The sequence below is a fragment of the Tursiops truncatus genome, chromosome 7, assembly GCF_011762595.2.
Source record: "Tursiops truncatus isolate mTurTru1 chromosome 7, mTurTru1.mat.Y, whole genome shotgun sequence".
Classification (NCBI taxonomy): domain Eukaryota; kingdom Metazoa; phylum Chordata; class Mammalia; order Artiodactyla; family Delphinidae; genus Tursiops; species Tursiops truncatus.
In genome coordinates, this window is record NC_047040.1 from 80,932,559 (window position 1) to 80,955,122 (window position 22,564).

Below are 22,564 nucleotides of genomic sequence, written 5' to 3' on the forward strand. Positions count from 1 at the left end.
GTTATTAGGAGGATTAGATGGACTAATACATGTAAAGCACGTAATACAGTGTCTGGCACACCGCCAGGATAGTCTCTCACCTTAATGCACTGCCTACTGCAGCTTTCCAAGCGTTACGAGGTTCTGGTGCTGGTACACGGCATCGGGAGCAAGTTTGCCAATTTCTCTCATTTCGGGTATACATTCTGAAGGAGTAAAGTATCTTTTCAGGTGAATTTTTTGAAAAGCTATCGTAGGAGAATGATTTGCAGTCTGGTCACGTGGAGGAGCGAGGGTCTGAAGGGTCCCAGAGAGAGGGGCTCCAAACAGAACCTCCTTCAGCGCCGGGGAAGCAAAGCAGGTGGAGGAGTCCAGCCTTTGCATCCATGGTGCATCACAAGTGGAAAGATCCCCAGGGATTACCTGCAAGTCTTTTATTCTGAGCCCAGCTAACCACACAGAAATCGGTGTTTTCTCTGCAGATTGGCTGAAGAACCACCAAACGCCAAAGGGAAAGTAAAAATCCCATGGCTCAGGATGCATTTGTCAAGTGAGCCCACATATTTTCATCTGATGTGTCACCCGAGAGATCCCTCCCACTCCTGTTCAATTTATCATGTACATGAGACAAATCACAAGATATAACCTGTCACAAATGCTAGAATTAAACCTGCAAATACACACATCACCGGTAATTGCCTCGGCAGATTATAGCTTCCATTCCACATTCTACCACAGTTGCTCTAGCTCTGTAGTACTTCCAAGGCGTAGCCCGAGCACCGTTCAGAGCTCAATAGAACAGGAAACCTCGGGAAAGGCTCACAGGAACCCGGGGAACAGTGGGTGCTAGTGCAGACCTACTGCACTGCAGAGCTGCTTCTCCTGGAACCTATAGGGTCACTTCTCAGTGATACTGAAATGTGCTTTGTCATCAGGTCCTTTCAAAAGACTGCTTTCCCGTCTTAAATAAACAGGCTTCAGCCTAAATATTCACCCACGATGTTTGAAGTTTTACTACCTAAGTCACCTTTAACAATCTGATATTTGGTAACTGCCTCTTCCAAGTTCTTTGGAGAATAACAAATTCGAGGAGATGGATAAGACATCATAAAAGCACATGATTTGCAGTGTCCTCAACTCCACTTATAAAATCTTTATTCGCATCCATCTTTCCACTTTTAATTGATGCCGGCAGTCTCCTGTCTGGCTCCCATGCAACATTAACCAAACCAAGAACCAGAATGAGGGTGTTTTACATACACAAGGCCGTGCGTGGCCACAGGATTTCAGTGACCTGAGGCAGGGAAGTCTCCTTGCTAAGAGAGCAGATAAAAGTAATCCTGTGTCCCGCCATTTGTTATTCTCCAACGGCTTCACACTCTGGCATCCTCTCACAAGATCTCAGACCTGTACGTTAATAGCAATAATCAGTAAGTTAAACAGGAATACAAACACCCCAACACTTCTCAAAAGATGCCAGTAACCTTTCAATATACGCAGAGGTCCAAGGCATTAGTTGGAGAAGGCCAATGAGCTAAAACATATTATTAGAATAAGTGCCTTTCTTGGACAAGAAGAAATTCAGAAATTCAGCTAATACACTGGTCTATTGCACCTTAACTCGATCCTACTTTTTAAAAAGTTAAGACACTTATTGACATAGGCGGCTGTCTTTTCAGTGCTGAAGGAACAAATGTCAGGTTTTCTTGGGTCCTCAATGAAGGAAAAATTTAAATACAGATATTCGAGCAAAGTAAAAGACAGAAAGGTCACGGTTGACCTTGCTCAGGCTTTGAATTCAAGCAGCTGCTCACTGAAATGAACTCCTTCAAGGCCAGAAAAAGGCCCGTCCTCACAACGGCATTGAGGCCTTCAAGGAGAGTGCCTTTAAGATGACTCTAAGAAAAAACAGACCAGCCAAAGTTTAATTCAATTTTATTTTCCACTTTTAGTATTTTTCAAATTATACAACATGCAGTCCGCCAGAATATCCATACATCTTCATTTCAGAACCTAGAAGATCACCAAAATTTTCCACGGGCCAGGGAAGGGTTACTCCAGATCTTCTGTTACATGTACTATATTACAGCATCGTTACTTGATATAAACGGCCCTTCTCCCCCTCACACCACCAAAACAAGTTAGTCCACAATTTTGTTTTAATGAAAGCTACTGTACAGATACACAAAGCCCAGAGAACATACATCTGCAGTACACACGACATACTTTACAAACTAGACATGTATAATTCTACAGAGTGCCCTATCCCCCTTATATCTGCACATGGTGAAAAGTATTTTAAACTGATGGACAATTAGTAAATGTGTAAGCAGACTTCACGGAGCGGTACTGCCTTCGGCTGTTCCCTGACCCTTATTCAATACTTTCTAAAAAGTCTATAAACTGTTATTGTTCAATGAAGGCATTTTAGAGTGGGATGGTTCCTTTAGCTTGCTCACAATATGCGGGTGAGACAATCTATAAGTGAAATCCTCCGGGTCCCCCGCCTCCTGCCCCCTGCCAACAAACAACTTCCCTAATGTGTCATAAAGCCAGAGTCTAAATGTTTTCCACCTTGCTTAAAAAATACACTTCAAAGAGGGGACTGTTAAGAATTTTTATTTGCTTTCGGTTATTCCTCTAGGAAAGGAGAGGTAATAATCCCCCCATGCGTCCTGCTGATGGCTTAGTCTGGCTTTGGATAGGAATATCACGCCCTCATGTGAAGGTAGGGCTTCCAAAAACTCTCTAGGTGCTACATTCTAGACAGACGTTTTTATTTCTTCACTTATCCCAGTATTTCTACGAATTCTAATTTTCTTAATCATATGAAACTATTTCCTTTAATTAAAAGTCTTAATCCACACTTATTTTTCTCCCTACTACCTGCCATTCCACATGGCAAACTGTAAAACGTTGGAAGAGATGATGCATTTAAACAGAATTCTCCAGTTATTGACCAAAACACACTTGGCGTTAATATATTTTAGCCTCTGACCATACATGTTGATATAGCAAACAGCATTCCTCTAATTTAACAAGCCACCATCCTGCAGGGAGACATTATTTTTAGAAATCATCTGGTTATTCCCTTTTAGCATCAGAGTAAACTTTCAAGAAGTAGCACGAAATATAAAATGATTCAGAGAGGAGAAACACACACACACAAGCACACACACACTAGCAAAAAGCAGCATACAACCGAAAGTATAATCATAGGCTCAGCCATTCACAAGTGTGGTTTTTACGCCTGGAGTACAAATGTAAAGGAACAATAGCCTAAAAAAGTGAAAACTGCATAAATGTGGCTTTTAACAAAAGAGGCCTACAGAATATGTGGTCCTGATATTACCTTATTAGACAAAGTAATATTAGAGATCCATTTGAATATACCGTATAATCCATTCCCACGATCTGCCTACCTTTCAGTCACAGTGTAGGAAAATTAGTTTAGAGGTCCTATAAAGACTGAAGCTAGGTGAACTGACTGGCTGATCAGCAGCTAGCAGAATTATCTTTAAGAGACATCAAAGCCAACTTTCTCTGTGAATAAAAGGAAACTGAATTTTGTGAGTCCCTTATAGAGATCAAGAAATATGGAACTACAAGCGAATGTTTCTTTTTGAAACATGAAAGGGCCAAACACTTCTTTAGAATTAGAAAAGGGGTGCCCAGGGAAAACTTACTTCGGAAAAAATCTAAAATAATCTGTTAACAAGAGAGCCTGAAGGAAAGAATGCCTAACCTTTGTTCAATTTCCAACTATGGAGTTATTACACAGTTGCATAACAGACAGCAGTGGTATGACAATTTATTATTTGGCGATCCTCTCAAAGGCCGGTTTTAACTTCTAATATAAGAGGCAAACATCTCAACAGCAAGGTTATCATCTATGGCATACGTTATTACCTGATAAGGTTTGCAAAGCCTGCCCTACAAGGATCCTTCTGTCAGACGGCAAATAGCATTGGAGCAGTTATGTTGGGCGAGCATTAGCAACAATGTAAAAAAAATGAGACAGAATTTTTAAAACGTAAATGAATGCAAAATTGTCATTTTTACTAAATAAATACGTCAGTAGAATTCGTCCTCTTCTCTCTACTTACTAGCTGCCCCCCCCCCAAAAAAAACCCACACATAAACAAAGTGCAACATTTAACAAATAAATTAAGTCAAAGCAGCTTTGCTTGGTTAGGGAAATTTTATACAAGAAAAGTCTAGAAGTCAATTCAGTCTTTAGTGCTTTATCCACAGACACACAAACGCACAGACAGACACACACAGACAGACAGACACACACACACACACCTGAACTATCTTTCACCCACCAGCAATGAGAAAGCGCAACGTCTCTTCTGGCAAAATTTCATTCCAGTGGTGACAGCAGCAGGGACAGTACCAGCTCACTCATCCTGGGCTGACACAACCATAGGATGGGTGCTTTCACTGAGACTGGTTTGGTTATCACTGACTTAACCCTCAAACTTATCAAAACAAGTAGTTAACCCTCAAATTTATCAAAACAAGTAGCAGCACACAAGACTAACTTAATTGAATCCTTGTCAGTTTCCCTGAAACTTTACTACTTGGAATCCGATCATTTTAATATGCACAACTGGAAATAAGAGTTGATTCAGCTCTAGATTCATGTATTTGAATAAAACAGTAGCCGAATGTAAAAAATCCGTCCACACCGATTTCTTCTAATTCTGCCTAAGAGGAAACCTATCTATTTGATGCCAAGGAGAGAACTCAACTAAGTGGTCGGCAAGGATGGGTTAATGTAACACATTATTCATGGCAACTTATTCACAGGCACAAAGATATGTCAATTGCTTTCCCCCTAGGGCTTCCTTTTTCAACTGCTGCAATGATCCTGGATTTCGTCAGCAATACCCCCACAAGGCTCAAGATGGTTCCGTAGAGAAAGAGGCCATCCCTGATGCAAGCTCCAGTAGGATGAGGGAAGAGGAAGCAAGGAGGGGGGCAGCCGCATTTCCACTCCTCCAACTTTGCAGCATTTTCAACACTTCTGAAGGAATGATGTTCTACCTGGGCTGGCCGAGACTAGTCACTGCAGGTTCAATAGCAAGCAGCTCAGAGGTGAATGCTATCACTTTTCGCATTTACACAGATGTGTCTGAGTGAACAATTTCTACATTGCTACTGTCAGATTGTTTTTCTGCCTCGAAGAAATTTGCTTTGCATTTTAACGGATGCCATACTAAAAGGTGTATTTTACAGATCCAAAGATGCGACCAGGATATTCAAAATGCGTCTTTGGGGTGATTTGTATTGGAAAAGCGTCCAGAATGAAAATTTTGCGCCCTATAGCAGCACTTTTGTGTTCCCTAAAAATATAAAGTAATGTGTTTATTTTACAGGAAACCAGACAGTTGCGGCGGCGAAGCAGAAGCTGCTGCCTCCACGGCACTTGGTTGTTCCCCTCCAGGGAATGGTATTTGCTGGGACGTGGCTGCAGAGAAGGAGTCTCCAAGGACCACCCAGGGACCACCCAATGCCCCGAGCCCGGGGCCACAGCAACAGATCCCAGGAGTAAGTGGATCTTCTGTAATCGCCCCTTTCAGATTTCTCGGGAAGAGAAAAGTCCAAGCACACATCTGTACACAGAAACTCTACACAGCTCAAATATCTGAAACTGGTGTACTGCAGATGGCTGGGGTGAGCAAGTGTAAAAGAAAATGGAAATTGTGTAGGAGGGAAAAAAAGTAAAGGAATTGGTGATTAATGTAGTCCTTGACATGCTACGTGGAGAGTCGTATCTGTTGAAAGAGAACCAAAGAGAGAACACAGGAGTTAGAGAACACAATGGAAATTCACTCCTCAGGAAGAAAAACAAAAAAAACTTTTAATTTTCGATATTTAGACCAGAGCTGTCCCCATAGAAATACGATGTGAGCCACACATTTAATTTTCAATGTTCAAGTGGCCACACTAAGCAGTGAAAAGCAACGGGTAAGATTAACTTTAATAATACATTTTATTTAACCCAATATACTCAATGTTATCATTTCAACATGTAATCAAGTAGTAGGGATTGAGATATTTTCCATTACAATATTGCTACTAAGATCGTTCACAGTCTTTTTTCCCCCAGTGTTTGCCATCTGGTGTGTATTCTGCAGTTCCCACACATCTCAGTGTGGACTTGGCCACACTTCAAGTGCTCAGTGGTCACATGTGGCTAGTGGCTAGCCTACTGGACAGTACAGCCTCCTATTTACTGCTTTTGCTCTAAGTATTTAGCCCTGACAACTGTCTCTTCCCAAAGCCATGCCTATTGAAACTATAGATGTTTGGAGAAACATAACACATTTTCTCATTCCTCCAGGGAACCCAAACATCCTTTCTCACTTGCCAGCACTTTAAGATACCCAGGCAGGTCAGACACACCCCCTTAGCCAGGCTCTCTCAAGAAGGAGGCTCCCAGTCCTGAAAGGTGTGTTTCACCTCCCCAGTGTGATGACGTTACTCAGTAGGGCACCCCCTATGATTTCACTCCACGTCCCACCAGATGTTCACCTGATCACCGTCAAGTCTCCAGGATGAAAGGCGACTAGTCCCGACTCAGAGGCCAGCCCTTTATCAGCCTTTGGACCAACTCTAATGAACTCAACTCTCAGAAAGAAACGGAAAGGCTCAACTTCCTCACATCAGCTGGAAGCCCTGGGTCTGTCTGTGATCCTGCCTGTGGGTCATGTGCAGAGCTCATGGTGCTTCTGGGGTGGGGCGTGGGTGACAAGAGAGCTAGGTGGAGGCTCATCCTTGAGAAACACATGGGGACTGCTGGCACAGGAAATGTGACAGACACGAAGAAAAACCCACCTGCTCTTCTGATTTTAAAAAGAACTCCATACAGATACATAACGGAATACTACTCAGCCACAAACAAGAATGAAATTTTACCATTTGCAACAACATGGATGGACTTGGAGGGCATTATGCTAAGTGAAACAATTCAGGCAGAGAAAGACAGATACTGTATGCTACCACTTATATGTGGAATCTAAAAAGATAAAACAAACTAGTGAATATAACAAAAAAGAAACACACTCATGGATATAGAGAACAAACTAGTGGTTATCAATGGCAGGGGAGGGAAGAGGAGAGGGGCAAGACAGGGGTAGGGGATTAAGAGGTACAAACTACTATGTATAAAGTAAATAAGCTACAAAGATATATTGCACAGCACAGGGAATACAGCCAATATTTTATAAGAACAATAAATGGAGTATAATCTAGAAAATTTTTAAATAACTATGTTGTACACCTGAAACTAATGTCGTATTGTAAATCAACTACACCTCAATAAAGAAAAGAACTCCAACTCAACACCTCATGCTGTTTTTGCCCCTAGAAGGCTTACATCCAAATTTAGTGCTTGACTGTGGTTCCTGCTACAGTGCTCCCCGAGCCCACCCCCTGGACTCAGGTTCCTGCTACAGTGCTCTCTCCCTCTCTAATTTTTTTTTGGCTTCATTCTCCTGATTTATGTGTTATAATACTGTAAACAATCTCACATATTTTTGTATAAATAAGCAGGATATAAATTATAATAGAAAAATTTCAGAGTGTGGAAAGGGATTTTAAAAGTAGATAAAAGCAAAGTGGGTGAGGGAAAAAAAGGAATAAAGAACAAAAATTGAGTAGAAAAAAAAGAGAACACATTCCTTTTTAGAATACTACCTCTTCATGCAGCTCAATATCAAAGAAACAAACAACCCAATCCAAAAATGGGCAGAAGACCTAAATAGACATTTCTCCAAAGAAGATATACAGATTGCCAACAAACACATGAAAGAATGCTCAACATTATTAATCATTAGAGAAATGCAAATCAAAACTACAATGAAATATCATCTCACACCAGTCAAAATGGCCATCATCCAAAAATGTACAAACAATAAATGCTGGACAGGGTGTGGAGAAAAGGGAACCCTCTTGCACTGCTGGTGGGAATGTAAATTGATACAGCCACTATGGAGAACAGTATGGAGGTTCCTTAAAAAACTACAAATAGAACTACCATACGACCCAGCAATCCCACTACTGGGAATATACCCTGAGAAAACCATAATTCAAAAAGAGTCATGTACCACAATGTTCACTGCAGCTCTATTTACAATAGCCAGGACATGAAAGCAACCTAAGTGCCCACTGACAGATGAATGGATAAAGAAGATGTGACACATGTATACAATGGAATATTAGTCAGCCATAAAAAGAAACAAAATTGAGTTATTTGTAGTGAGGTGGATGGACCTAGAGTCTGTCATACAGAGTGAAGTAAGTCAGAAAGAGAAAAACAAATACCGTATGCTAACACATATATATGGAATCTAAGAAAAAAAATGGTTATGAAGAACCTAGGGGTAAGACGGGAATAAAGATACAGACCTACTAGAGAATGGACCTGAGGATATGGGGAGGGGGAAGGGTAAGCTGGGACAAAGTGAGAGAGAGGCATGGACATATATACACTACCAAACGTAAAATAGCTAGCTAGTGGGAAGCAGCCGCACAGCACAGGGAGATCAGCTCCGTGCTTTGTGACTACCTGGAGGGGTGGGATAGGGAGGGTGGGAGGGAGACGCAAGAGGTAGGAGATATGGGAACATATGTATACGTATAACTGATTCACTTTGTTATAAAGCAGAAACTAACACACCATTGTAAAGCAATTATACTCCAATAAAGATGTAAAAAAATAAAAATAAAAAAAGAATACTACCTTTTCCCCAACTCAAAAAATACATATTCAGGGAGCTCATCTGATAACTACCATTTCTTGCTCCAATAGTGCAATCACTTGCAATTACAAAGCTGCTCAATTAAAAATGGTAAAGCAACCTATATTCCTGTCCTTTTTAGAAGTCCCAGAGAGAGAGGGAGAGAGAGAGAGAGGTTTGCCTTTGGGAGGAGCCTCTGTACTGTTTAGACTTTCTGGTGAGATTTTGTGCTTATTATTAGGACCAGAAATGAAAAGCCTAAGAAAGAACAGTCACAGCTGTCATTCAAATCCATTTTGAGCTGAAAACCAAGAGGCTCGGGAACGCTCTCTGCACACTCCCTTTGAAATGCCCATTTCACTGTCCTTCCAGGTTCATTTTTCCAAGCACAGGATCTCAGAATCACTTATGGCTCACCCTGGTCAGATGAGACAGCCGTCCTACACACCTGGAGGCAGGGAGGTGCGAGCCCCTACCTTAAATTGTAGGGTTATGGCCTGACGTGATGACCGCAGCCAACCCATGCTGACAGCCAAGCGCTAGGCACAGACTCAACAGGGCAGCCTCAACAGCTCCAGCCAACCACAGAGGGACACGATTTCCACAGAAGGCCTTTCATTCAAATCCCCCCTTCCCCCAACGTGTAAGATTCTGCACGTATTAGCTAAGAGTTTGGAAGAAACAGGGGGCCACAAAGGAGGCCCCATCTGCTTAGTTTAAGCACCTCCAGGAGCGCAAGAGAGAACCGAGACTTTGTGAGGGGCTCTGAAAGGAAAACACAGGAACTCCACCAAGAAAACGTCCTTATTATCTAGAGGTGCTTCTTTTTCATCCTGAGTTAAAGATCTTTACAGACATGTCTGCCAAAGCAGTCTTTCCAGCAGGCCCAAGAATGGATTTAACTAGGATATTCCCATCCATCCCCCAACCTTCTGGAAGTTCACCTCCTTTGACAAATTCTGGGGAGAAAATGGATATAATGTATAGAGGTAAATGGGTGAGGCCCTAGAAAAAACATTTCTGACTGTTCCAATAATAGACTGACCATCCAGAGAGGTCAGTGCATCTCAAGAACATTTAAAACCCAGTTCTGTTGACCCTCCTTAGATGGTTTACAGGAGCCGCTCGCTCTCCTAAAAGCAGGGTACTGAAACCAAGTGACCCGCTACTGGACTGTCCCTGGGCCTCTGCCCAACTGGAGATGGTAATGCAGAGTGGCAATGTGTGACTGACTGAGAAGGAAATAAAATCACCTTTCTTTAGAAGGGATGGGGAAGGTTGAAGAAAGAAGCTAATTTTATGTGGGTTTTGCAAGAAGTAGTCAGAGATGTTTCCCCCCCAACCTTGGCTTTTGCAATTGCCTGCAGTGGATTTACGCTTAATCCAAACAGTACAGAGTTTTATCTTTCCTTTGCCTTTCTACAGTTCAATCCCCACATTATAAGAATTAACAACTGTACCGGACATATCATTGCTGAACAGAAGTGGATTTATCCTACGGGGGCATTCGTGCAATCTACTGTAGAGAGACAATTTTACTTGCTCTGAATTCATAAGTCTGAGAACCATGCCATTAAGGTGAATTAGGTCCAGCAGCTGACTGCGCTGGAAATGAAGTAAGGGTCCCTCTGTGATCCCTCCTGTTGAATTCACAATGCCAGTTTCTAAGTCCCATCCCAGGTCCCACCGTGCCCATCTGCAGTCATGTCTTTCCTCTCTTCCTGAGGTCCTGCTTCGTCTACTCCTTTTAGGCCTGTCCCCATGAAACCACCATAACACTGGAGAATATTTGTCAGGGCCAGATTTTTGCCAGGCATTCTTCTATGACTTTTCATTCTCCTTTCACATTGTCTTGTTCAATTCCCAGCACAAACCTGTGATGAAGGTACTATGATCATAACTTCTCCATGCCACAGTTTTCTTAGCTGTTAAATGGCCAAGAACCTTTCCTGGAGGGAAGAGGTTGGGTTTGCTTCATATACTTGAACTAAAACAACCCACTGCAGCAGATAGAAGGCAGCAGCAGATATGAGAATCCAGGTGTCGTTTATCAAGCTAAATAGTAAAGAGATTTGTGAAACCATAAGTGCACCATTCTAAGATTTTGTTTTGTAAAATAATTATGTTTCATTAAAAATGGCATTTTTAAAAATTAATTAGTTAATTTAGTTTTGGCTGCATTGGGTCTTCATTGCTGCACGTGGGCTTTCTCTAGTTGCGGCGAGCGGGGGCAACTCTTCGTTGCGGTGCGCGGGCTTCTCGTTGTGGTGGCTTCTCTTGTTGCAGAGCATGGGCTCTAGGTGCGCGGGCTTCAGTAGTTGTGGCTCGTGGTCTCTAGAGCGCAGGCTCAGTAGTTGTGGCACATGGGCTTAGTTGCTCTGCAGCATGTGGGATCTTCCCGGGCCAGGGCTCGAACCCTTGTCCCCTGCGTTGGCAGGCGGATTCTTAACCACCGCGCCACCAGGGAAGTCCAAAAATAGCATTTGTTAATAGAATTACTATTTTAAATGTTTCAATTTCTAACATAATACCTATCATAGATACAACCCAGAAATAGAAAAGCTCTTTGATGTTGATACTTTTTAAGAATGTCAAAGGTCCCAAGGTCAGGAACCCTGAGAACTGCTGCAGAGCAGATCAGAGCTCTTAGACCAGGATCCACCACCACCAAGTTGTTAAGATCTTGACAGTTCACTCTGCCTCTGTGTAGCATGTTGAGTGAAGCTGGACTCCATCATGACCACACCAGCGATCACTGAGAGCTGGCTCTGTGCCAGGCACTCATCTAAGCCCTAAGATACTCATGTATCTAATCTTCACAGCCACCCTATGAGTAGGGGCTATCTGGCCACGTTTCACAGAGGAGGACACTGAGGCCCAGAGAAATGAGGTAATTATCCCAGGACGTGTCCAAGCTGGGATTCAACCCCAGGAAGTCCAACTCCAGATCCTGAGCCCACAACCATCCAGCTACCCTGCCTGTAGCAAAGGGTCCCTCTCCGCATGCACATACTTGCTACTCATTTAATTGCTAGGATTTTCCAACAGCAGTAGCAAGTTGAACAGCCCAGTGGCTTTGATGCAGACCACATGTGTGGCTTCATGACCTACTGTAAAGGAAGCTTTTCGGCTTCAAAGGGCTAAATCCCAAAGCAGCAGCTCTCCCACCCTCCACGTGTGGAGTGAACCCATTTCTGCTCTGGCCAGAAGTCAACCTGTGCGTCTTATGCCGCTATATTTTTTATTTGTGATTAGGGTATCAAGAACAGGATACAGGTCAAGATGAACCCCAACAATGGTGCAAGATAGGCTGGATGCAGGAATTCAGGACAGAGAGAAGGGTAATAAGAAGGAAAGACACAAGAGGGAGGGGATATGCAGATATATGTATACATATTGCTGATTCACTTTGTTATACAGCAGAAACTAATACACCATTGTAAAGCAACTATACTCCAATAAAGATGTTAAAATAAAAAAGAAAAGAAGGAAAGACAGAGTGTGTCAGAAAAGCAAATAGAGGGCTTCCCTGGTGGCACAGTGGTTGAGAGTCCGCCTGCTGATGCAGGGGACGTGGGTTCGTGTCCCGGTCTGGGAAGATCCCACACGCCGCGAAGCGGCTGGACCCGTAAGCCATGGCCGCTGAGCCTGCACGTCCGGAGCCTGTGCTCCACAACGGGAGAGGCCACAACACTGAGAGGCCTGCGTACCACAAAAAAAAAAGAAAGGAAAAAAAAAGAAAATAGAGTATAAATTAGCAGATGCCATTTTGAGAAGCTCAGCCTGAACCTAAGGATATACCAGGGACCAGCCAGAAACAGCCTTGTTGTTCCAACAGGCAAAAGCTTAGAGAGAAAACTCCATTCTGCCTGGGGTGGGTGAGGAAAGCAGTTAAGGGAGAAGGGTGAGGTGGGGCTTCAGAGAAGGTGGAACTTTCTCAATTCAAAGAAAGAAGAGCCAGCAGCCCAAGTGGACTTTATGTTTAGGGCTTCCGCTGAGAGTGGTGAATATGAGGAAATGGCCAGGGGCATTTAAAGTGAAGGAGATGTGAGGTTTACGTGCGAGGCTAGAAAATACTGGGTTTCCTGTCTTTAATGCACACTTGGAATTTCCCTGTTTGGATGTAGCTTACTGTGAGAAGACTGCTTGCAAAAGAAAGTCATTTGTGCGTTCCCAGTGCCTGGGCCAAGTATGACAGGCTGAAGATCCTGACAGCAGGAGGCACACAGGCAACACGGGGTCCAGGAATTCAGACCCTTGGTCCCAGATGACCATCACATCATGGCAGCAAAAGGAAAGGGTGGTGAAAGCCCATAAATCTTTGTTATGCGTGTGCCCCATCCCACCATTTAAGGAGTTAAAGGTCTTATCTTTATTAATATATGGGAAAAGAATCTGAAAAAGAATGGATATAGGTATATGTATAACTGAATCACTTTGCTGTGCACCTGACACAACCATTGTAAATCAACTCTACTCCAATATAAAATAAAAATTAAATTTAAAAAAACGAAAACACTTAGACGTACACTTAAAAAAAGAAGAAAACAATTAGCAAATATAGTCACGATAAGCTCCTGAGGTAGTAAAACCAGAAAGAGACAGAGCCATCCTACAGTGACGGTTAGTGACCCACGGAATGTCACATAAATCGTGACACAGGGGTCATGACAGACTCCTGGGCTCCTTTGATGGCTTCCTGTAGTTACGTTCACCTGGGTGACCCTGCTATGAACTGCAGAAGTGCTTCTCCAGAGCTCTTTTCTTTATGCCTCAAAACATGAAATCACAGTGTTAAAAAAAAAAATTCTTCTTCAAATGTACTGTAAGAGGCCAGTGAGTCCCTTCCAGCTCCGCCACTGCGATTTCGCCTAATATTTTATTAAAGTGTATCAAAACTTTATTAAATAGAATATGATTTCTAGACTTGATATATATGGTTTCTAATAAAAGTACAGTCCTCAAAATATCAGTCTTCATCTATATCAACAAAGTGAAAGGCATCCTCAGTCTTTGGTTCATTTCACAATATTTTCAATTTTATGCTTTTCTTGCCATGAAAATCTGAAGCGTTAACATGTGCGTATTCTAGGATTTTTTTTTTTTTTTTTTTTTTTACGCGGGCCTCTCACTGCTGTGGCCTCTCCCGTTGCGGAGCACAGGCTCCGGACGCGCAGGCCCAGCGGCCATGGCTCACGGGCCCAGCCGCTCCGCGGCATGTGGGATCTTCCCGGACGGGGGCACGAACCCGTGTCCCCTGCATCGGCAGGCGGACTCTCAACCACTGTGGCACCAGGGAAGCCCAACATGTGCGTATTCTAGATTATCTAGCTGACCACCTGTCACCAACTTCAGCACCACACCTGCTTTATGCCAACACCGAGTTGGTGCTTCTCCTCACAGCTTTCATCACCTTCAGGCTAAAGCTGGGCAATGGGAAAATGATGCGTTCCAGCCACAAGAAGACAAAATGACCTGAAAGCATGCTGTGACTCTGCAGTGGTTTTTAACAGAGAAAGAGGGTGAAAGAATTGTCATGTCTTGACACATGAGCCAAACTTGACCAGAAGCAATGCATACCAGAGTCACACTGCACACAGCTCTTTATTTTCAGCAAAAGACTGTCATTCGTTAAATTAGTAAAGCTTAGTAAAGGTTAGTGATTTGGATTTTTGACTTTTTAAATCTATTTTCTAAATTTGTTTCAACTTGATAGTTATGGAAGATCCATTAAGTATAGGGAGTGTACACTGTTTTTAATGTGCAAATACTTGAGTATTAAAATAATTGAAATATTTTATAATTGTTTTATAATTTAAACTCCAGGAATCTGTGAGAATTTTATTTCCCTAAAAGTACTCTATTTACTACTCAAGCTTGAGAAATAACAGTCTACAGATAGGAAAACGAAGAGAACACAATTCTGCCCCAAAGCCGGTCAGAAAACAGGTTTCAGCAATGCCCCACTGGCGCCATCTGGTGGGCAATTCGAACCAGTGCCCACTGGCACCGCCGTACTCCAGGGCCCTCAGAACCAGGGAGCTGAACACGTATTTAAATGCTGTCTACTTTCAATATGGGGCCTCAAGTAAGCACTCAGCACTGCCCGAGAGGCCTATGTCACGCCTTCTCTCTTCAGCCTGCAGCACGGTCTCCCCCCACCCTCTCAGCTGGTAACCTGGCTTCTTACTTGCATGAGAAAACAAGCGCTAAGATGGGATCCACCTTACTGGATGGATCTACCAACACCCCCATCTACCAGCCACCAGCATCCGTACTTTCTGCTCTGCCTTCCTGTCACCTTGGGTGCAGTGTTGCCTCTGCTTATGTTCTGGATCACAGCACCTGTCAGAAAGCCAATACTCTCTACTGTAATTCTCCTGTCTCCTAAGTTATCAATTTCCCTTCCCAGCTGGATCATTACCATCAGCGTACAAATAAGCTGCAATGGCTCCTACCTTAAAAAAGAAATGCAAATCCCATCTTAACCCCACATCCCTCCATTCCTCTGCTCCTTCAAACAAAACTTCAAGCTGCATGCAGTGGCTGGCTCTATTTCCCCACCCCCATGCTCTGGCCCATGCTTCCCCCTCGTGCTGAAGCTGACGTCACTGCCCTCAGTCTCTGTGGTTATCCTCCTGGAGCTCTGAGCAGCCTTTGGCACAGCTGTGGACCTCCCCTTAGGAAGCAGGGCTCCACTCCACCTCCTCAAACATCACATTCTTGCCCCCTCAGACCCCTTTACTGGTGCTACCTCCTTTTTCTGACCTTTCCATTGGCCAGTCCCCAGGCCTGGCCTAACTCTCCCCACCCTCCACCTCTATCCACCTTTCTGCAGGTCATCTCCTCCACCCCATGGCCTTAAACACGATCTATGGGTTACAGTTCTCTATGATCTCAGCCCTCATCTTTCTCCCGAGCTTACGGGTCCCACTGCCTACTCAACATACCCGCTTGTATGGTGAGCTAGGTTGGATTGTCTAAGAGGCATCTCATAATCAACCCAACTCTCTGTTTTTCCATAAAATCTGTTCATTGCCCAATTTTCCCAGTCATGGCTAAAAGGTACCAGTATTGACCTGGTTGCTAGGGCCCCAGCCTAGGAATCACCTTTGATTCCCACCCACCCCTCCTTCTCTCCCCTCCACCCTCAGCTCTCCAACACAGGCTGACTCTGACCAGTTGCTGCTGCCACCCTGGCTCAATGCTACTCCCCCCAAAGTGGACACACGCAATAGCCCCCAAGGGAGCCCCCTGCTCTTACGCTCACCCCACCCCCCTCCTTCCTCCAGAGTCCAGCCCAGGCAAACCTCTCCTCATCATGAACTGAGTTCCAGCACTCCCATGCCCAAAGTCCCCACTGGCCCTACACGCCTAGCTTACACTCTAAACTGCTCACCTCGGCCTCAAAGCCCTCATTTATCTGGTCCCATCTCCCTCCCCAACATTCCTAGTTTTAATGGTCTCCCCTGTTCTCCAGCCTTATCAGCCTTCCTGTGGTTCCTCAAATATGCCACAGTCTGGACCCACCTTCCAGCGAGTGTCTGTGCCCATGTCATTGCGGGGCTGGCATTTCTCATCATTTAGTTCTCAGCTCAAATGTCACCCCCTCTTCTAAATAAGTGTCCCTCATCTCTATTTCATTAACCTGTTCTTATTTTCTTCAGAACACTTAACACTATTTGCAGTTACCGTCTTTATTTGCTGTCTATCTCCCCCCGACAGCGTGTCAGTACACAAGAACAGAGCCTTCTTTGTCTCTTTACTGTTAAACCAAGTACAGAGCAAGTACAAAATGCCTGATCCCATTTGGCGGATGAAGAAACTGAGGCTAAAAATAATCAAGCAATTTGCCCAATGTCACACAGGAATAGAGCCAAGGCCACATCTGGCCAACCCCATATCCCGTGTCGTCAGCTTACTGCACTGTACTGCCCCATGTCCAGCTTTGGGGGTTGAAAAAGATGGGCCCCTCCTCCTGACGCAGCCCACGCCCCCAGATTTGAATGAGATGAGATAAAAGCTGGCATTGTCCTGGGTTCTTTTGATTTCTGTATGTTGGCATCCTCGGTTGCTCTGAAACTTTGGGCATAAACTGAAAGACTCATTGTGACTATATTCCTTGAATCCTAAATGAAGCAGAAATAAATCCCAAAGGTACCCAGATGCTGCCCAAGTATGAATGTGCTGCTCTGGCTCCAAAAGGAGGGCTGGGAAGAGTCAGCAGTTGAGATCATTTCTACAGGACAGACACACTTCAGAACGAGAATCCAAAGAGCAGGAAAGATCATCTCAAAAAGCAATTAATTGCTAATTAATTAATTAGATCTCATCTAAGCGATTAATTCCATATTTCCAATTTTTTTAATAAGCTGATTTTTTAATAAGCATTCCCTCACTTCCAATTATAATTCCCTACTCCATTGGTTATCATCCTTTTTTTAACCTCCACTGACCAATGCCCAGTTATTTTTATAAAAATAGTCAATGTTGCTGTTCATAACTTTTGGATAAATAAATGATAGTATCTTTAAAACCCCTTATATCTGGTCATAGCACCAAATAGGATACTCAGACATGGGCCTTCCCTGCCGTGGTTATGATCAATTGCTACAGACTAAAAACTATTTTGTAACAACTATGAGAATTAGAAGAGAATATAAACCAACATTCATGGACCACCTACTGTGTGCCAAGCTTGCAGTGCTAGCCTCTCCTACGGCTGACATTTTCTTGAGCACTTGTTATGTGCCAAGCAGCTCAGAAGTATGACCTCATTTAGTCCTCAAATCAATGCCCGTGGCCCAGGGAAAGGATTCTCCCTATTTCACAGACAAGGAAACCGACCGTAAGGTTAAGTAACTCGAAGGCAGTGGAAGACCTGACACCTGACCCGGGTCGCTCGTCCAAAGTCAGGCCCTTTGACCCTACCACCATCCCGACACCTGGATGGGGCCTGTTTGTTTGGTGACACTGTGAGGAAAACATGCAGTTACAGGAGTCATTTGAATAGATAAGGTGGGTGGTGGAGGTTCCAATTTCAGATAAAATCATCAAAACCACTCAAAACACTTTGAGTTAGAGAAAGAACGGCCATGACAGGTGAGGGTGGTTCTATACGCTGAAGGTCTTCAAAGTCTCACCAGACCTATTGATTTTCGGTCTTCAGAGTGAGAAGGGGATATATGGGTGAGGCCTAGCCAACATCTGGTTGTACGCACCCTCCACAAAACGTGGGTCTGATAGGCATTTACGGGCATGCACGAGGAGAGGGACTGTCCACTGCAGTCTCTGACCCTGGAATCCCTGGGCCGGTATAGTCATTAAAAGCTTGCTGGGAGCCAAGGGCACACACTAACCCGGTGCTCCCATCAAATGGGGTGATGTAGATATTACGTCCAGCACAGTGCTGCTGCAGATCAGGTGTTCAACAGGTAGAGTGTTGGCTGCCCACCCAACCTCCATCTCCTTGTCCTAGGCAACAGAACACTACTCTTGTGTGGGGCGGTGATGTGCCCAGCTAAAGGCGACCTTCTCCAGCCTCCCCTGAAGCTAGATGTGGCCACGTGTTTCAACTCTGGCCAGAGGGATGCAGGGATCAGAGCTGGATGGGATTTCTGGGGAGGCTACTTAAAGGAAGCGCATTCAACTGTAAGAGCTGCTTTTGCCTCTCCCCAGCCTCCTCTCTGCTTGCTGAACACACAACACACAGGCACGATAGCTAGAACTGCAGAAGTCATTTAGGCGAGCTTGAGGAAGTCATTTAGGAGACCAGCAAGGAAGGTACGTGCTGAGGACAGTGAGTCTAAATTTAAGAGGCTATAGCTTTCTGTTGTCACTGTAGAGTTTTTCTACCAGTCACTGACAGACCACCCTCAAATGTCCTTTACGTGACAAAGAAATAAACGTCCATCCTGTATCAGCCACTTTAGGATATTTTAGGCTAGCAGGTCTCAAACTTAGGTGGCCAGCAAAATCACCTGGGGTACTTGGTAAAAATACAAAGGCTCTGGGCCTATGCTCCTTCAAGGAGCCTGGGTGTCTGGGTGCTAGATGATGCGGACACCCGCCAAAGGTCGAGAACCACTGCTTTAGGCTTTCTGTTCTAAGCGGCCCAATTTGTTCTTACAGTTCCCTTCAAGCGTCATCCCCGACACTGATAACGTGCGGTCAGAAGCAATTTTATAACATCCAGCTTCACTTTATTTCTGATTGAAAGCAGAGATCGCATCTGAACAGGGTGGCCCACAGCCAAGATAATTCTGCATCCACCCTCCCAGGATATGGCAGAAGGTGGTGGGCACGCTGCCCGCCCGCGGCCTGCCTCGACCTGTCCCGCTCCTCGACATGCTGCCTGGGGCAGGGCAGGTGAAAGTCATCTGGGTGCAGCCGCCAAGCTTCCTCCGTGGAAGTTTTAGTCTGAGCCTTAGCAATGTCGTCGTACCCCCTGAGTGGAGTCTCCAGCCCCTCATATTCACTTTCCTTACCTGGATGCAAAAAGGACTGGGTGAGGAACCAGCGCTCTCCTGAGTTGCCCCTGATTGCTGCGGCTTTGCTGTCAAGCTCACAAGCTTTCCTAGTGAGGACGAAGACTCCAAGGTCAACGTTAGGATCCACCTCCTCCCATCTACGGGTTACTGGCCCAAAGTCAGAGTTTCTCTAAACAGAGTTTTCTGGCCACCTAGCTGTCTGCCCTGCCCAACCAGTAAACTCTTTATCTCAAGTACAAGAGGACAGGCTTGTGCTCTCTCCTTCTCTTTTCTAAAAGGACATCACTTTTTCCCTTGTGCTGGTACAGCAATGTCAGGCATGTGGAGTGTGGGAAGAGAAGTTTTCAGACCGCCATCTCAAAGCAAAGAGTGGTCTGGACCCACCTAGACATAAATCTGCACAATTCTTAAAGATTCCATTTGTTGCGTTCAGATAGTAATTATAAAAATGTGACTTTCTAGGGCTTCCCTTGTGGCACAGCGGTTGAGAGTCTGCCTGCCGATGCAGGGGGCACGGGTTCGCGCCCCGGTCCGGGAAGATCCCACGTGCCGCGGAGGAGCTGGGCCCGTGAGCCATGGCCGCTGAGCCTGCGCGTCCGGAGCCTGTGCTCCGCAACGGGAGAGGCCACAGCAGTGAGAGGCCCGCGTACCGCAAAAAAAAAAAAAAAAAAAAAAAGAAAGTGACTTTCTATTATCTGGCTCTTTCTTTATATCCAGTTCCTGAGACTTAAAGCAGGCACCCACACCTGCCTACTCTGGGTAAAAGCAGTTGACAAACAGGTAATGCCCTTCTGGATGCCAGCTACAGAGGGGAGTCCCGCAGACAAGAGAAAGCTCGGATGATTCATTCACCGCACCCTGCCCGTCCCTGGAGGGTCCCTGGCACCAGGTGACCTTAGCTGGAAGACCCTGAGGTCCTAGACTGAGCTAAAGGTAGACCCAGGCCCCTGATAACCTGAAGCCCCAGGGCCTGTGCTGGGGTAGAGCTGCACCCTTTCCTCTCCACTGCAGGTCCACACACACATGGCTGAGAGCCAGGCAGAAGCAGGGAGAGCCCCAGGCCTGCCCCGGACGGAAGCCACCCCTGACACTAAGGACTCACTTCGTGTTTATTTCTGGTAGTGAGTGGAGTTTGAAGAGCTGCCTCCTCCCCCTCGGATGGCGTGGACAGCCGTTGGAGACGATGCTGGGTAGTGTCCAGGGCGGATGGGCTTGGCTGTATGCAACCGACAGAAAAGAGAGAAGAGACATTCAGAAAGGACTTAAACAGCCGCGCCGAGATACCTCCAGGTCACGTGCGAAAACCAAGAGGCACACTTTTTATCGACATGACAATTCTTATCAATCACCAGATCTTTCTGAAAGTGGGACGTTTGCCCTCCGATTAGTACAGTTAGTTAATCCAAGGCACCCGATGTTTAGGGGACAAAGAGACCTTGTGTATCAATTATTTCAATTCTTATCAAGGAAAATTAGAAACAGAGGACTTTCAGTTTTATCTGAGGCAGATCCGTGGGTCCCAATGGGTTCCAACAGTATCTCCCTGAAACTGGATGCAGAACTCTGTCTGTGATGCATTTTAGGGGGAGAGGGTTCACAGTTTTCAGTAAGATAGTCCCAGGGTATAAGACCCAATAAATGCAATGAACCACTAATGTAAGTTATGATCTTAAAACTAGAAATGTGAAGTTGCTGGTTTACATAACATCTGCACAGCAATATCTGATGAGAAATAATATTACATGTTATTGGAGATGTTTCCATTGAAAAAATAAAAAGAAAAGAAAAGAAAAGAAAGAAAGAAGCGCTCTAGAGAACATCCTTAAATCCCTTCTACTGTCACCGCATTATCCCAAGAACGATGACTCAACAGGCACACTCTCATTCTTTGCATGGGTCCAAATCCAGGTCTTGAAGGGGCTGGATGGCCAGGCCCCCTGCACTCACTGATGCCAGGCCTGGCTCTCTCCAGAGTATTTCCAAGGCTGCGCTTGCAGGCAGCTCTCCCTGAGGCTTCTGGCTACACGTAGCTCCCTCATGGTTCCGCCGGGTGCAGAACAGAAGGGGCCTTCGGGCTTTCCTGAGCAAGCCAAATATTCCGGTATTCCGGAGAAAGTATACCTCTGTCTGTTTACAGCCAAACACCTCCGCCTGAAGCCAGGGCTGGCCGCCTTCTCTGCTCAGCTCAATAGCTTTGACGATCACAAGGTCCCCCAGAATCTCTCAGTGTAAGGAAGCGCACGCCTGGCCATCCCATCCTCCCAGGATGGACGCTGGGCGCCGGGAGGAGCCGGGCCGCCCCGCCCAGAGCTTCCACCCAGAGGAGCCCTCGCCTTCTGTCAAGGGCCCGGGTGCGGGCACACGTACCGATCTGGGCCGAGTGGGCCCTCCTGGCCATGTTCTTGGCTCGCACAGCCTCCTTGATGCGGTCCACCTCCTGCTGGTAGCGCTTGCGGTCCCGCATGGCGTTCTCCTTGGCCTCCTTCAGCGCGCTCTCCAGTGCCTTGACGCGCTCGGCCGTGGCACGCAGGCGCTTCTCCAGCTTGGGCAGCTCACAGCGCAGGTCTGCGTTGTCCCGGACCAGCTGCGGCGGGAGGGGGAGGTGGGGAGTTACGGGGCGGGGGGGCTGGGCAGACGCACTGCGGGGGCTGAGAAGGTGACAGGAGAGCCGCTAGAACCACCACCCACGCGCCCCACCAGGGCCGTCTTGGAGGGTCTGTAAGACCATAAACGGTGGGACCAACGGGAATAAAACTCCCATACCCTGAGGCTCCAATTTGCCAAACACAGGATTCACGGGTACGAGAAAGCGGGGAGGGGTGTGCGATAGAATCAAAAACCATTTCCAGCTGTAGGAAACTTTCAGGCGTGGGTGGGATTTACTGCCTCTTTTGTTTGAGGGGTGAGGGGGGGACTTGCCAGAGAAAACTGACTACTTGGACACTGGCATGTGAAAGATAAGAAATGTGAAGCCAGTTCAGACACGCTCAGTGAAAGGCATTCATGTTCTAGAGCTCTCTGAAGGCCTCCTTCCAAGCCAGGACACATCGTCTACACCAGCACCGGGTCTAGACCCCACGTTGCAACATATCCAGAGGCTAACGGGTAACTCAGGGATACTGCTCATTCTTTCATTACCTAAGACGCTCAGTTAAGAAGGAACAAGCTCACCCTGGGTTAAGAATGGGCTCAAGAGCCGTATCTGTTACTGCCTGGCCGTCTGACCAGGTGTGCGTCACTCAACCACTCTAAGTCTACAGGCTACATACATAGGATCACTGTGGGAATCCAAATGGATCAGGAAAAGTTTTGAGAATCTTAAGTGCTAAACAAAGGTTGAACTAC

General features: G+C 45.5%; 1 protein-coding gene across 2 annotated transcripts in view; it reads right to left on the reverse strand.

Moving 5' to 3' along the window:
• Window positions 1–1,897: 1,897 nt before the first annotated feature.
• Window positions 1,898–22,564, reverse strand: part of KIF5C (kinesin family member 5C) — a 168,339-nt gene continuing 147,672 nt past the window's right edge. The window contains exons 24-26 of one of the 2 annotated variants that reach the window (XM_033860351.2): window positions 21,587–21,803; window positions 20,322–20,435; window positions 1,898–5,762 (exon numbers count right to left, since the gene is read on the reverse strand). In XM_033860351.2, the coding sequence (XP_033716242.1) occupies window positions 20,329–20,435; window positions 21,587–21,803 (324 nt within the window). In that variant the 3' untranslated portion in view covers window positions 1,898–5,762; window positions 20,322–20,328. Of the gene's footprint in view, window positions 5,763–20,321; window positions 20,436–21,586; window positions 21,804–22,564 lie in introns of those variants that run through there. The other variant, XR_012333124.1, reaches the window with a different exon arrangement.